Source organism: Ascaphus truei, chromosome 8 (assembly GCF_040206685.1).
Source record: "Ascaphus truei isolate aAscTru1 chromosome 8, aAscTru1.hap1, whole genome shotgun sequence".
Taxonomy (NCBI): Eukaryota; Metazoa; Chordata; class Amphibia; order Anura; family Ascaphidae; genus Ascaphus; species Ascaphus truei.
In genome coordinates, this window is record NC_134490.1 from 26,148,276 (window position 1) to 26,161,395 (window position 13,120).

Consider the following 13,120-nt stretch of genomic DNA (forward strand, 5'->3'; position numbering starts at 1 on the left):
TGTGGTTTTATTGACAGACCCGAGGCTATCGTCCATCGTATTGCAATCCCAGTGTATAGAGACTATCGCAACAATATTTACTATGCAGTGCTAATACCTTCCAGCACTGCTTATTTATGTATGGCCCTTAGGCCAGGTCCCCACTGCCTGCTGCAGCGCCCGCTATGGGGGTCATTGGTGTTCTGTGAGATTCTTTTGCCCATGAGATTCATCTTGTACATACAGGTGCCCCTGAAGCTGATGGCAAGAAACACAACGGCTCATATTTACTAAGCAGTGTTATGCCATAAGATATTTTTCCGTGTCTGGGACACATTACTGCCTGTTCAATTGTACGGGCCATATTTACTTAGCAGTGTTACTCTATAAAGCCAGGTCCTCGCTGCCTGCAGCCACCCCTCAATTGGGCCGGGCCCACTACAAGGGTGTCTGCCGCGCTGCGCTACCAGTTTTTCCCTGAAGACAAGAAAATTGTGCTCAATTCTGACGACGAGCACAGTGACCACGCCCCCCGGCGGTTCAGCCAATGAGGGCGAACATGCCAGGTGATGTCATGGCCGCGCCCCTGTCACTCCCCCATCACGCCCCCTCTGTCCTTCCCCCTGCAGCTCACTGCAGACCGGGTATCAGAGCATCACGCGTCGTCAGCCAGGCAGGCGCGAGTGCAGCGCAAACAGTGGGGACGTAGCCTGAGACACCTTACCGTGCTGGAGAATACCTTCACGGTTATGGGCAATATTTACTGAGCTCTGTTGGAACATATCCAAAGAGTAGCTCTGCCTAATAAATACGGCTCAACATTTACTACAATTAAGAAACTGTCATAATGAAGACGTTTTTAATTTAATTGTCAGTCAGATAAAGGTGTCTACCCCTACATTAAAATCATATATATATATATATATATATATAAATACATACTGTAACAACCATTTCTATGTTTTTAGGTGTATTTTCTATCAATAAACAAAATAATTGCTCAAATAATATTACTTTATTGATCTTAACAAATATATATTTGTAGTGACTTATGGGATGACAAGTTCCAATACCTACTACTACACAAATGTGATGTCTAAACTTTTCCTGGATACACCAGCAGACAATGGCGTTACATTCAAATCCATTGGCAGAATGGCTGATTTTTGGTCGGTGAGTATAAATACTCTTTGTATTGGCTTTCTCACGCACTTGATGAGCAATCACTTTTATTGTACATCTCACTGGGTATAATTCAGGAGAAGCATACTTGGTGATATATATAGACAGGTGTGAATAATGGCGTAAGGCTATGTTCTATAAAGCTAACCATTGTTCTTCTGAGTGTAACTACTGCTTTACTAACGCCACTTTATTTATCTCTTGTCTAGTATGCCCAGGGTCCATTGCTGGACGGTCTTTATTGGACTAAATGGTACAATAACGACTCTTTAGATCACAGTTCTCATTCTTTTATATACTATGAGAATCTATTGCTTGGGGTCCCCCGCGTTCGTCAGCTGAAGGTAAAAAATAACTCTTGTGTCGTACATCAAGACTTTAAAGATGACATCTCTGGTTGCTATGATGTGTATTCCGAAGATAAAGAGGACACATATCCATTTGGACTTAGTAATGGGACAGCGTAAGTACCTTTTGGTCTACTGAGAGAATTTTGCAGCAAATGTTTTGTGCTCTATTAGATCTTGTATTTTCTTTAGTAATAGAACAAGCATTTTTACACCACATGAACATAAATGATATGTGCACCTCTTCTGAGTATGTTATCGTACAGGGATAATATATGTATGTAGTCCCAAACTCCCATGCTGGCTTATAATGGATAAATCAATGAAGTGTAATCTACTATATGTCCCTCCCTGTAGCTAGTGTTAGGATAGCATATATAAGACATAATACAGGGATGAATAATACAAATAAGTGCACATTTTGGTATATAGTATCCTACCCCAAAGAGCTTACAATCTAAATTGCGTGATAGAAGACGTACAAAGAAATAAATTGTACATGGAAGTGCAAATTTTAAAGGCCAATGTCAAAAAAAGATTGTATGCATTATGTCATGAAGTCACTTTAATGTACTATGGAAATACATAATTGTGACAATGACTTTTCAGGTGGGTCATATTATATGTCGGTTGAAGTACCAAACTCGTAGCTAATATATAATAATTAAATTTTATTTGGCAGAGCTGGCAGTACATACAGCTGTCCAATCAGACTCATTTTATTAAGACAGTAAAAAGCACCTACGTCAATAGAACATGATGTTGTGGCTTTTTCTTTGGTGACCTTGGAACAAGTTCCTGCCCTATAGAGCTTCTAATCTTGTTTTAGTGCCTGGTAGTCTGGGACATGCCCAATAACACAAATTGCTGACACTAGGATTCAAAACTGTCTCTCCTGCTCTATTACCAGTCGGCAATGCCTTCTCCCTAACCTGTAAAATATATATATATTTATTTATTTATATGTATATATACAGTATGTATATATAGTATTAGACTGTCTTAACTACTGCCATCACCGGAAGTAGAACCGTGTGAGGTTTGGCTAGGGTTTACCGAGGAGCCGGGGATGTAGAGAGGGGAGTCATCATGAGGATACCAATTGTCAAAGCATCATACTGAAGAAATAGGCAGTGAGCAAGGTCAGGAACAAGTCGAGGACAATGTGGAAAGAACTGAGGGAGCAGTTAAGGAAGAAGGTTGGGCACAGGCTAGGGTTCTAATCAGAAGTTGGTTATAGAAGGCACAGAATAAGCAGCCATAACAGCAATAGCCAAAGGTCTGAAGGTCTCAGAAACACACAGGAAACAAGCAGATTTTACTAGCAAGGTATCAAGGGTAAATGTTAGTTCTCATAGGTTGTCTATAAAAGCATGTAATAATAGAGACTAATATCTTTGGTTCTTGGATTGGCCAATCAGAGGCCAGGAATGAAGCTAGTTAAATAGCTCAGTAAGTAAGGCCACCACAGCCTTAAAAATTCAAAGGGTTGTACATTATTTGTGGGTCCAATAAAAGGTATAACGCTGCTAATTTTCACAAGGGATAAAATATAAATTGTTCATGGTTATACAGTAATAACAAGCACAAAGACCACCTGATTTCTTGTCTGTCTGTTGCATTATCAGCTTTATCCTCCTGAACGCCAAACCTTTGTCATATAACAGGGTTGGCCAAACTCAGTCCTCAAGAGCAACCAAGAAGCCAGGTTTAAAGATATCCCTGCTTTAGCACTGGTGGGATATGGAAAACCCATGCTCAAGCAGGGATATCCTTCAAATCTGCTGATTGAGCCACCTGTGCTGAAACAGGGATGTCCTTAAAACCTGGCCTATCAGTGGCTCTTGAGGTCTGAGTTTGGCCACCACTGTCATATAGCAAATAATTGTTTTATCTCTTTCTTGGTTTACATGCACCTCTCTCCTTTCCCACTTCTTTTTGCCTCTTCACCTTCTCCACAGGAGGCCTCTGTCCTCCCTTTGACACCTGCAATATAGTTTCGCTGTGTAAAGCCTGGGATTAGTGGTGTGAGTGGTTAGGTTGCCTTAGCCTGGTTATTAGGGAGAGGGAATGGCTCAGTGAATAACGACACTGACTGGCACTGAGAGTTTGAAGCAGGGGAGCCTGGTTCAATTCCCGGTGTCAGCTCCTTGTGACCTTGGACAAGTCACTTTATCTCCCTGTGCCTCAGGCAAAAACCAAAAACATAGACTGTAAGCTCCACGGGGCAAGAACCTGTGCCAGCAAAATGTCTCTGTAAAGCGCTGCGTAAAACTTGCAGCGCTGTACAAGAACGTGCTATTAATAGTTTTAATGACAGCGTGAGGCAGACACAGGTTCCAAGTTGCAGGTAACAACAGGGCTTATTCAGGAAGGTATCACACAATACAATCACAGCTTTATGGGCCCTTTACTTTGGTATGGAGTACTGACCTTCACCCAGGCTCTTACTTAAAGAGTGATCCATGAGTTCAGTACAGCGTTTGTACTGCATGGCTTCTCTTACTCAACTCAATTCCCAGTGGCCTCCTGGCCTGGAGGGCAAAGCTACAAGATGCTAACCACAGGGTCTCAGTGTATTGTAGGGCTGTAATGGTCCTATACATGGAGAAACTCGCCCTACTAATTAGGAAGAAATTACATTTTTGTAAGAAGAGGAAGAGCCATTTTCCAATAAGTCAGCTGGATATCTTTCTAACAGCAGACAAATCACGGAACACACTGATTGGCAATAATTTTTAATTCCATCCTGAGATGGACAGTTCATTGGCATTAGCTTTTGAATCAGAGTTCCACTTGGTTCAAATAAGTAATGTAAATGGCAAGCAGCTAGATTCAATATTATCTCTTTTCCAACACATTCTGATACAGCACATGACAAATATTATCGTTTTGCTCTTCAGTTCCTCAGAATGTTCAACTCCTTATAAAAAGTTAATGCTGTGATGTTCAGCTACTGTATCACCAACTGGCAAGTGTTCAAGGTGCAATAGACGTGCCAACCATTTCGGGGTCAATAGTGTAATAATAATCTAGACCTGGTCTTCTCTTCTCATGTATAACTTTAGGTTAATAGAATAAGATCTGAAGAAAGACCAGGCTGGATCTCAATCACAAGGTGCTGTAGACTTGGAGTCAGTTGCAGGTATACAATTACATTTGTAATTGTAACTATGTACTACATGAGTTTCCATTGTCCATTTGAGAGGTTGTTGGGTTCTGTGGCAGATCTGAGGTTCGTATGAGAGTACAAAAGAGATAAGAGGCAAACTAATGGGAGACATAAGAGGGTTATTCATTAAACTGAGATAGCGCCGATCAAGACACTATTAAACGGAAACATCCTTTTGAAGTTAATGGCAGTTCTGTGCTATATTCCCCTGACCGGCACTATTGCAGTTTATTGAATGAACCCCATAGTGTTAAAGTTATAGCATATCAGCATAATGAAAACCCTAAATCATCTATATACTGCGTCAAGTTTGATGAATGTATTTTTTTTACACAGATGGACATATTACACAGAGGATGAACTTATAGGATCATCACATTGGGGGAAAATAGCAACTTACAGTGGAGGAGGATATTACAGAGATCTTGAATTAACCAAACAAAAAAGTTTAGGGGTCCTAGAGATTCTGAAAAAGAACCTCTGGCTGGATAGAGGTACTCGTGCGATCTTTGTTGACTTCTCGGTATATAATGCCAATATCAACCTATTCTGTGTCTTAAGGTAAGCAAATTAATTTAAATTGTGTTAGTGGTTTCCAACCTTTTTTTGGTTAAGGAACCCTATGTGAAATTCTGAGAAACCCCGACCCTCTCTAATAGCGCGTCTGAGATCAAATGCATTGTAAGGAACCCCCGACCCTCTCTAATAGCGCGTCTGAGATCAAATGCATTGTAAGGAACCCCGACCCTCTCTAATAGCGCGAATGAGATCAGATGCATTGTAAGGAACCCCGACCCTCTCTAATAGCGCGAATGAGATCAGATGCATTGTAAGGAACCCCGACCCTCTCTAATAGCGCGTCTGAGATCAGATTCCTTGTAAATTCTTCCGTATTTGATAACATTTTCAAATAAATTAACTGAAAATTGCAGGGAACTTTTTAGGGATGGCCGGGGAACCCAAGCGTTCCTAGGAACCCTGGTTGAAAAACACTGCATTATGTGGTGGTTTAAAATAACTAACTAAATGTGAGTAGACATGTTTTATGTTTAAGGTTTCTATTTCAACTGAGGAATATCAACCCATGGTGGTGTCTAAGAATACGTAGAGTTGTCCGGCTTTCCTTGGCAAAAGTTCAGGTGCATTTTGTTAAGAAATTCACCACAGGCTAAGAGTTTGGCGAAATGTATTTTTGCCATTAAATTGCACAAATTAAAAGAAAATAGCAAGCACAACTGCATAAACAAGTTGGTGTACCAAAAAAATGTGCTTGTATGAATATTTTTTTCATATTATTTCAATATATGTAACATACCCGAAAAAGTTAGGCAAAAGTGACCCTAGGTCCCCACATTAATGAACTTGGGTGAAGCTTTCACTCGTATCAATTTCTGTCTAACAATCTAGTCTGAGGATGAAGTGGGGGAAATTATTTTTTTTTTTCTAAATACAGTAATTGTATGTTTTCTTGAAAATAAAACTTTTTTCGCACCTATTCTAAGTAAAGATCTATGAACCTGACACCCCAACATTTTTCAAGAAATTTGTGATTTCACGAAAATGTTGGAGCGAAGGCTGTTTTGTGGACTGGCAGATTTAAAATGAAATGCTTCTCCATTTGTCTGAGAACATTTGCCAGTATATTCACAGACCATTTCATCGAAGTATTTACCGACGTTGGTATCAAGGTGTTATGTAAGTAATGTACTCACAGTTGGAGATTTCTGGGGCAGTTTAATATCTTCACAGATGTTTCAACAGCTGCAAATGTCCAGAATTTGCCGAATTTGCCAGATTCGCGAGGCTCTGTGAAAGTTTTTCTCATGTCTTCTTCTAAGATTGACTTTCAATTAAGCAACCTACTGACAGACGTATTCTTAGAGACCAAGCCTCTCTCTTTTTACTTTACGGCAATATGTAGACTAGGGGTGGCCAACTCCAGTCCTCAAGGGCCACTACCAACTCAGGTTTTCAGGATATCCCAGCTTCCGCACAGGTGGCTCAATCAGTGGCCACTGATTGAGCCACCTGTGCGGAAGCTGGGATATCCTGAACATCTGACCTGCTGGTGGACCTTAAGGACTGGAGTTTGCCACCCCCTGATGTCGATTTTTACAATTTGTTTCATAGGCTTGTGGTGGAATTTCCAGCAACTGGTGGAGCAATACCATCCTGGCAGATTCGCACGGTCAAGCTCATTCGATATGTTTCCGGCTGGGACTACTTCATTATTGCCTGTGAAATTGTCTTCTGCGTATTCATCTTTTACTATATTGTGGAGGAGATGTTGGAACTAAGAATTCATAGATTCAAATACTTTACAAGTATCTGGAACATCCTTGATGTTGTTGTTATATTGGTAAGGACACTTCCTACGTACATTGCTTTTGTAGGATAGTTCTCTATATACCATATAGACTGTGCATTGTTATATACCGAAGAGCCAACCATGTTCTGTGTGCAGCGCTTTACAGAAGAGACATTAAAATACAGGGAATTACAACCCAATGCAGGGATTAGTCATTAGTGCATTACACACACAAATAAACATTGGGGGTGAGAAATTCCTGCTTCAAAAATCCTAACATTTTTTGTGGTGTTTTGGGAGACCTATAGAAACAGTGGAAGCGAGGGGTTGTAAATGCAGTGATTTGCAGTGCTAAGAGGGTGCAAGATTTTTGAAGGTGTCATTGGGGGTATTCATTAAACTGCAATACTTCGTTTAGGACACTATCCCATGGAAACTCCCTTGGACCTCAATAGGAGTTTGTTTCAAGCCCCATTCAGTCTTCATCTGAACCTATTCAAACGCTTCATTACAAAGATCAGCTTTCAGATAGACTTGAAAGTGGGCAGGAAAGCTTGGTAGATGATGAAGGGGAGAGTTCCAAAGGTAGAGGGGTTGAGAGCAAGATGTTCCAAGCATAAACGAGTATTAGAGAGACAACGGAGGCTGCCTTGAGTCGAATGCCAGGGATACAGAGTTCAGAGCTAAAATGTAAAGAGAACTACTTCTCTATAGACTTCTTTTTTATTTTATCAACAAGATCTCATCTGTTGAAATGCACAAAGTGCACTAAACTGCAGCTGCAAAGGGTAATCCCAGGTCTGTATTCTATGCAAAGTTCCAAATGTTCCCAATGTTTTTGACAAAAGGGAACTAATGACACTGATATTTTGGAGATCAATGGGTTTTTTGTTACCAGACGAGTACAAGCATTTTAAACCCTTTTGCAATATTGGAAATTTTATAGCGGGTACCCTGAGGTAGGGCTGTTTCTGCCTCATCATATTTTTGCATGTTCCCTCCTGGTCAACAACCAACTAAGCAAATGGGACTGGTACTAAAAGATGCAATCCCACGTAGCCAACTGGAAAACAATCTTTTGTAAAAAATAGTGTAACAATCTAATTGGCTTCCCTAAACCAATCTAACTATCCTAAAAGCAAACATTTGGTTTCTTTTGTTTCTCTCGGGAAAAAAAGGATGGGGGGGTGCCGAGCGTGTGCATTTTAAGTGAAACTTCTTTGTCTTTTGTCACAGAAATTGTATTTGTGATGGTGATGTTTTTAATTAAAAATCAAAACACAATTTCAGTGGCAAAGCACAAAAGTGTTTTACAACGCACGTGTACGGCACTAATATATAATATATATCAGGCCTGCACAACTCCAGTCCTCGAGGGCCGCAAACAGGCCAGGTTTTTTGGATATCCCTACTTCAGCACAGCTGGCTCAATTAGTGACTCAGTATGACTGAAAACCCTGAAAACCCTCGGGGACTGGAGTTGTGCAGGCCTCATATATATAATAAATGTGAATTCCGCGTCTGCGACTGTGTGTGACTGTGTGTGTGTGTGCGTGCGCGCGTGCGTGCGTACGTGTGTGTAACTCTGTGTGTGTGTAACTCTGTGTGTGTGTGACTCTGCGTGTGTGTGTGTCTGCGTGTGTGTATGTGTGACTCTGTGTGTTTATGTGTGACTCTGCATGTGTGTGTGACTGCATGTGTGTGCGTGTGACTCTGCATGTGTGTGTGACTCTGCGTGTGTGTGTGACTCATCGTGTGTGTGCGTGTGCATGTGACTCTGTGTGTATGTGACTGCGTGTGTGTGACTCTGCGTGTGTGTGTGACTGTGCGCAGAGGCCCGTGGCCCGTGGTGCGCATGCACAGATGCTCGCAGCCATTCGCAGATGCCCGCGGCCATTAGTGCGCATGCGTGCTGGAAGAGGGGGAGGGCCAATGTACTTGGTGGACAAGGGCGATACTGCACATGCGTGGTGGCCTGTAAGCTCCTTTTCTGCGCATGCGCGACGGGCGCACACCCATTAGCAGCTTGACGTCACTTTTGTTACGTTTTTTCGCTACAAGTCAATGCATTTTTTCCCATGAAAACCCTGTATCCGCCAACAAAGAAGTTTCACTTCAATAATGACACATTGCACAGGGGCTTCTGAACAGAGTTTATCAGTCAAGTGTTTTCTTTACCCTTATCCCACTCTGTCCTTATCATAGAGCCAATAAAGATAAGGAGGGGGAGAATAAAGGGGAGGGGGGTCTGACAAGAAACTTGTTGAACACACAGGGAAATCAGACAAAAGGGAGCAGCCAGAGAAAAAGAAACCTCTCCCGTCTGTTCTCACCATGTTTACTTAACTTATTTTTTATGTATATAAAAGGCATCAGTCACACAGATGTGACCCCTTAGGCTGGGATTATAGTAAACGTGATTGCGCTCGCGTGCACGCCAATGATAATTACCTGTCTTCCTATGGCAGTGTATTTAGTGCGGGCGCGCGTGCAAACGCCAGAGCGCAATGGCGCGGCCGCACATTGAAAAGACAAGAAATTTCTTTTAAAGTGCATCCGCGTCACGTGAGCGGTTCAGCCAATGAGGGCGAACCAGATTCGTGACGAGTCCGCCACGCCTCCCTATCGCTTCCCCAATCTCCTGCAGCTGTAAGCACTTATCACTGGGGCTGCAGGAGTGCGCCAGACTGTGCGCACACGCCGGCACTATAATTCCAGTCTTAAAGAGGCAGTCCAAGAGGCACTTTAAAAAAAAAAAACTTTTTTTGTTTTAATATATGCAGCCTTTGATTACCTTTATTTACTACTAATTACCTAAGCTGCAGATCGATCAGCAAAGATCCTGTTTCCTAGGGTTCACTAAATGGCTGCCTTTCTGTTTCAATCAATCCTTGAGTCAGTGTAACTCAGGAGCTACAATGTATTCTTATATTACTAAGGTAACATTATCTATTGTTACAGTTTGCAGTTTAAACTGCTGGGGATATTGGCAACAAATTATCACAAACAGGAAAGTGTTGCAAATATCTTGCACTGCTGGGAAGTGGGCTTAAAAAGCCTGCTATAGAAATCAAAGGATGCTCATTATATTAAAACTCATTAAAAATGGCATTAAGAGTTGAATTAAAAAAAATGTAGTAGCTATTATCTAATAGTACAGAACTGATGTATGTAAAAAAACACACATGTAGGATATTGCATGAATAACTCCTTTCAATATGTCTCTGCATTTGGTACACTGTGGTCCTAAGAGGGGTTGCCCCTTTAACAAACAAAAGACAACAGAATTGAGACAACACCTGGGTCTTAATTTATATTGTTTAGAAACATTTCCCAGGTGACTTTCTAAATACATTGAAAAATATGTATTTGTATGAAACCATTAAATATATCACTGTCACTGGTTCCCTATGTTCTTAAAGCTGCAGTTCAAGCTGCCGTTTAAAAACATTTTTTAATTAATTATGTGCATCAATACAATCTGCACCCTGACAAGTGATTAGCCAAGTGCAGATCAATCCGTGCTCCTGTAATCGATCGCTTTGCTCAGGTTGTTTAATTCAGTTATTGCTGCAAGACAGTACCCACAATGCAAAGTTCTATGTGGAAGATCATGTGACCAGGCAGTTACTAGATACAATTGGTGCACAGCTAGAGAGAGGGCGGGGCTCCAGAGCCAGAGCCTGTTTCATAAGGGGAAGGGGATGTGACTTTGTAAATGGTTTTTATAGAAACAAAAATGCCTATTACATTAGAATACATTTAAAATGTCTTAAATGTTTATTTTTATTTTTACATGCTACAAGTATTTTCTCATAGTACAGAACTGATTTAATACAAAAAAAAAACCACACATGTAGGATATTGCTTGAGCTGCAGCTTTAATGCTCCAATTGTATCTGCATAGTATGATCTTCAGCCTATACCTTCTTTTCACTAAATTGTATCAACCACATTCTTTGATGGTTGTAATATATTCTTGATCATCATAAAGAATGACCATTGCATTTGTTGTAGATGAGCAAACTGTACTTCAGAGATCCAATATATCTGACATCTGAGATATATACTGAATACCGAAAACACATTTAAATTAACATTAACGTTTAACTATCAGGTCGGTGATGGGGTTTTTTTTAGTCACAAAGTATCAGAAAACCATACACGCGCACTTGAACTTTATATTCCTTGTCTGTTAAACGGAACCATTTGTAAAGCCTTTGTATTCATTTTTCTTTACAATCACTGCGGCAAATCTTTCCCTGATCCAGCTACTTACTTATATGAGTAATTTCAATAATCTTGTCTAGCTTTCCCTTGTAGCTATTGCGTTTCACATCTTCCGAACCATCGAGGTGAATAGGCTCATGGGGACGCTTTTGAGACAACCTACTACCTATGCAGATTTTGAATTCTTGGCTTTCTGGCAGACACAGTATAACAACATGAACGCTGTAAATCTATTCTTCGCGTGGATTAAAGTAAGTATCAGATATCTTTGCCTTTTCTTAATCATATTCTCGTGAATCTGAAAAATTCCCCACAAGTTCCCAAAACGGGCCAATTTAAAGTTGCCAAAACTTTGCAAGGGGGTCAACGGTCGCAGATCTTCACCCAAGCGCTGGCACTCCATTCTGCATTAGGAATATGCCGGGAAAAGCGCGGCCCTGTTACTGCGCGTACATTTTCCCTACTGCAGAGAATGGCGGGCACTGGGCAGCAAATCCCTTATATAAAAATATATATGCAAAACTGGAGTTAACAAGCGGCACCATATTTACCAAAGCAAACAATCCCATTGTAGTATATGAAAGGGGGGCGGGCAAACTGGGGGACGCAAGATTTTTCAGGGGATGGGGCGTGGCGGTTGCAGCAGCCCTGCGCTCTTCCCCCAAGGAATTTCAATTAATGCCGGGGGATCGTGTGAGGCCTCCCTTACCTTGTCTATGGTGACCCAGCGTCAAATGACGCCACGGGTCATGTGACCCTGTGACGTCATTTGACGCCAAAGACAAGGTAAGGAGGGGGCGCAAGCAGGGAGGGGGAGCAGACAGAGGGGGCAGCGGGGAAAGTTTGCGCACCCCTGGTGTATGGGACATTTTTTCTCCGATAAATCTGGTGCAATGTTTTTGCTCTAGTTTTTGCTCCGTTTTGCAGGCCATGGGGGTATATGTGATAAAGCGAAACAATGCACGAAATGTATCAAAGAGAAAAATCCCATTGAAATTAATAGGATTTTTTCTTTACTACATCAGGAGTAATAACTTTTTACAAACATTGCCCCACTTTTACTTGTTATACATATACCCCCAGAGCATTTTATTGTAACATCAGTTATGCTCCTAATCTGGACCTTTATCGATATGTATCAGTGTAGAGAAAGTGCGAATATAAATTTGCTTTGCCGCAGTGTTCCATTTGCTGCTTGCGTTTGTGTCAAATCTAAGATTTTCCTAAATCTAAATGTTTCCTAGATATAATGGAAATTAATATGATAAAAGAAAGATTAAAAAAAAAAACTTTTTTGCCTGCGCCCCCCTTACCTAGTCTGAAGTGTCAAATAACCCCTGTGGTGTCATTTGATGCCGAAGCCGACTGAGTCACGATAAGTGAAGTTGCAGAGGCCTCGCGCAGTCCCCCGGTATTTAATTTAAATGCCTTGGGGAAGAGCGTGGGGCCTCTGCAACCGCCACACATCCCAGTTTGCTCACCCCCTGCCTTGAGCCATCTTACTGTCCTTTCAATCACATGCACTCTAGGGTACCATTTATTTAGTCAGCCCCTTAATATTTCCCTTGCGTATCTCCTTTCTTCCAGATCTTCAAATATATTAGCTTCAATAAGACAATGACACAACTCTCATCAACTCTTGCTCGTTGTGCAAAGGATATATTGGGCTTTGCTATCATGTTTTTCATAGTATTTTTTGCCTATGCACAATTGGGCTACCTTCTCTTTGGTACCCAAGTGGAAAACTTTAGCACCTTTGTTAAGTGCATGTAAGTACATTACATTCTTTGTCTTTATGATGATATTATTTATTGTCCAAAACATTGTTCTTTCCACATTGTCTTGTGCAAATGTAGGTGAGGAAACAAACGATATTTGATAATATTGAATTAGATAGTTAAT

The 13,120-nt window shown here is 41.1% G+C and overlaps 1 protein-coding gene across 1 annotated transcript in view; it reads left to right on the top strand.

Annotated features, from left to right (window-relative positions):
- PKD2L1 (polycystin 2 like 1, transient receptor potential cation channel) overlaps nt 1-13,120 on the top strand; it is a 38,595-nt gene that overhangs the window by 13,593 nt on the left and 11,882 nt on the right. Inside the window, exons 3-8 of the mRNA XM_075610888.1 lie at nt 1,025-1,152; nt 1,371-1,624; nt 5,017-5,241; nt 6,811-7,039; nt 11,299-11,469; nt 12,806-12,987. Of these exons, the coding sequence (XP_075467003.1) occupies nt 1,025-1,152; nt 1,371-1,624; nt 5,017-5,241; nt 6,811-7,039; nt 11,299-11,469; nt 12,806-12,987 (1,189 nt within the window). The remainder of the gene's footprint in view (nt 1-1,024; nt 1,153-1,370; nt 1,625-5,016; nt 5,242-6,810; nt 7,040-11,298; nt 11,470-12,805; nt 12,988-13,120) is intronic.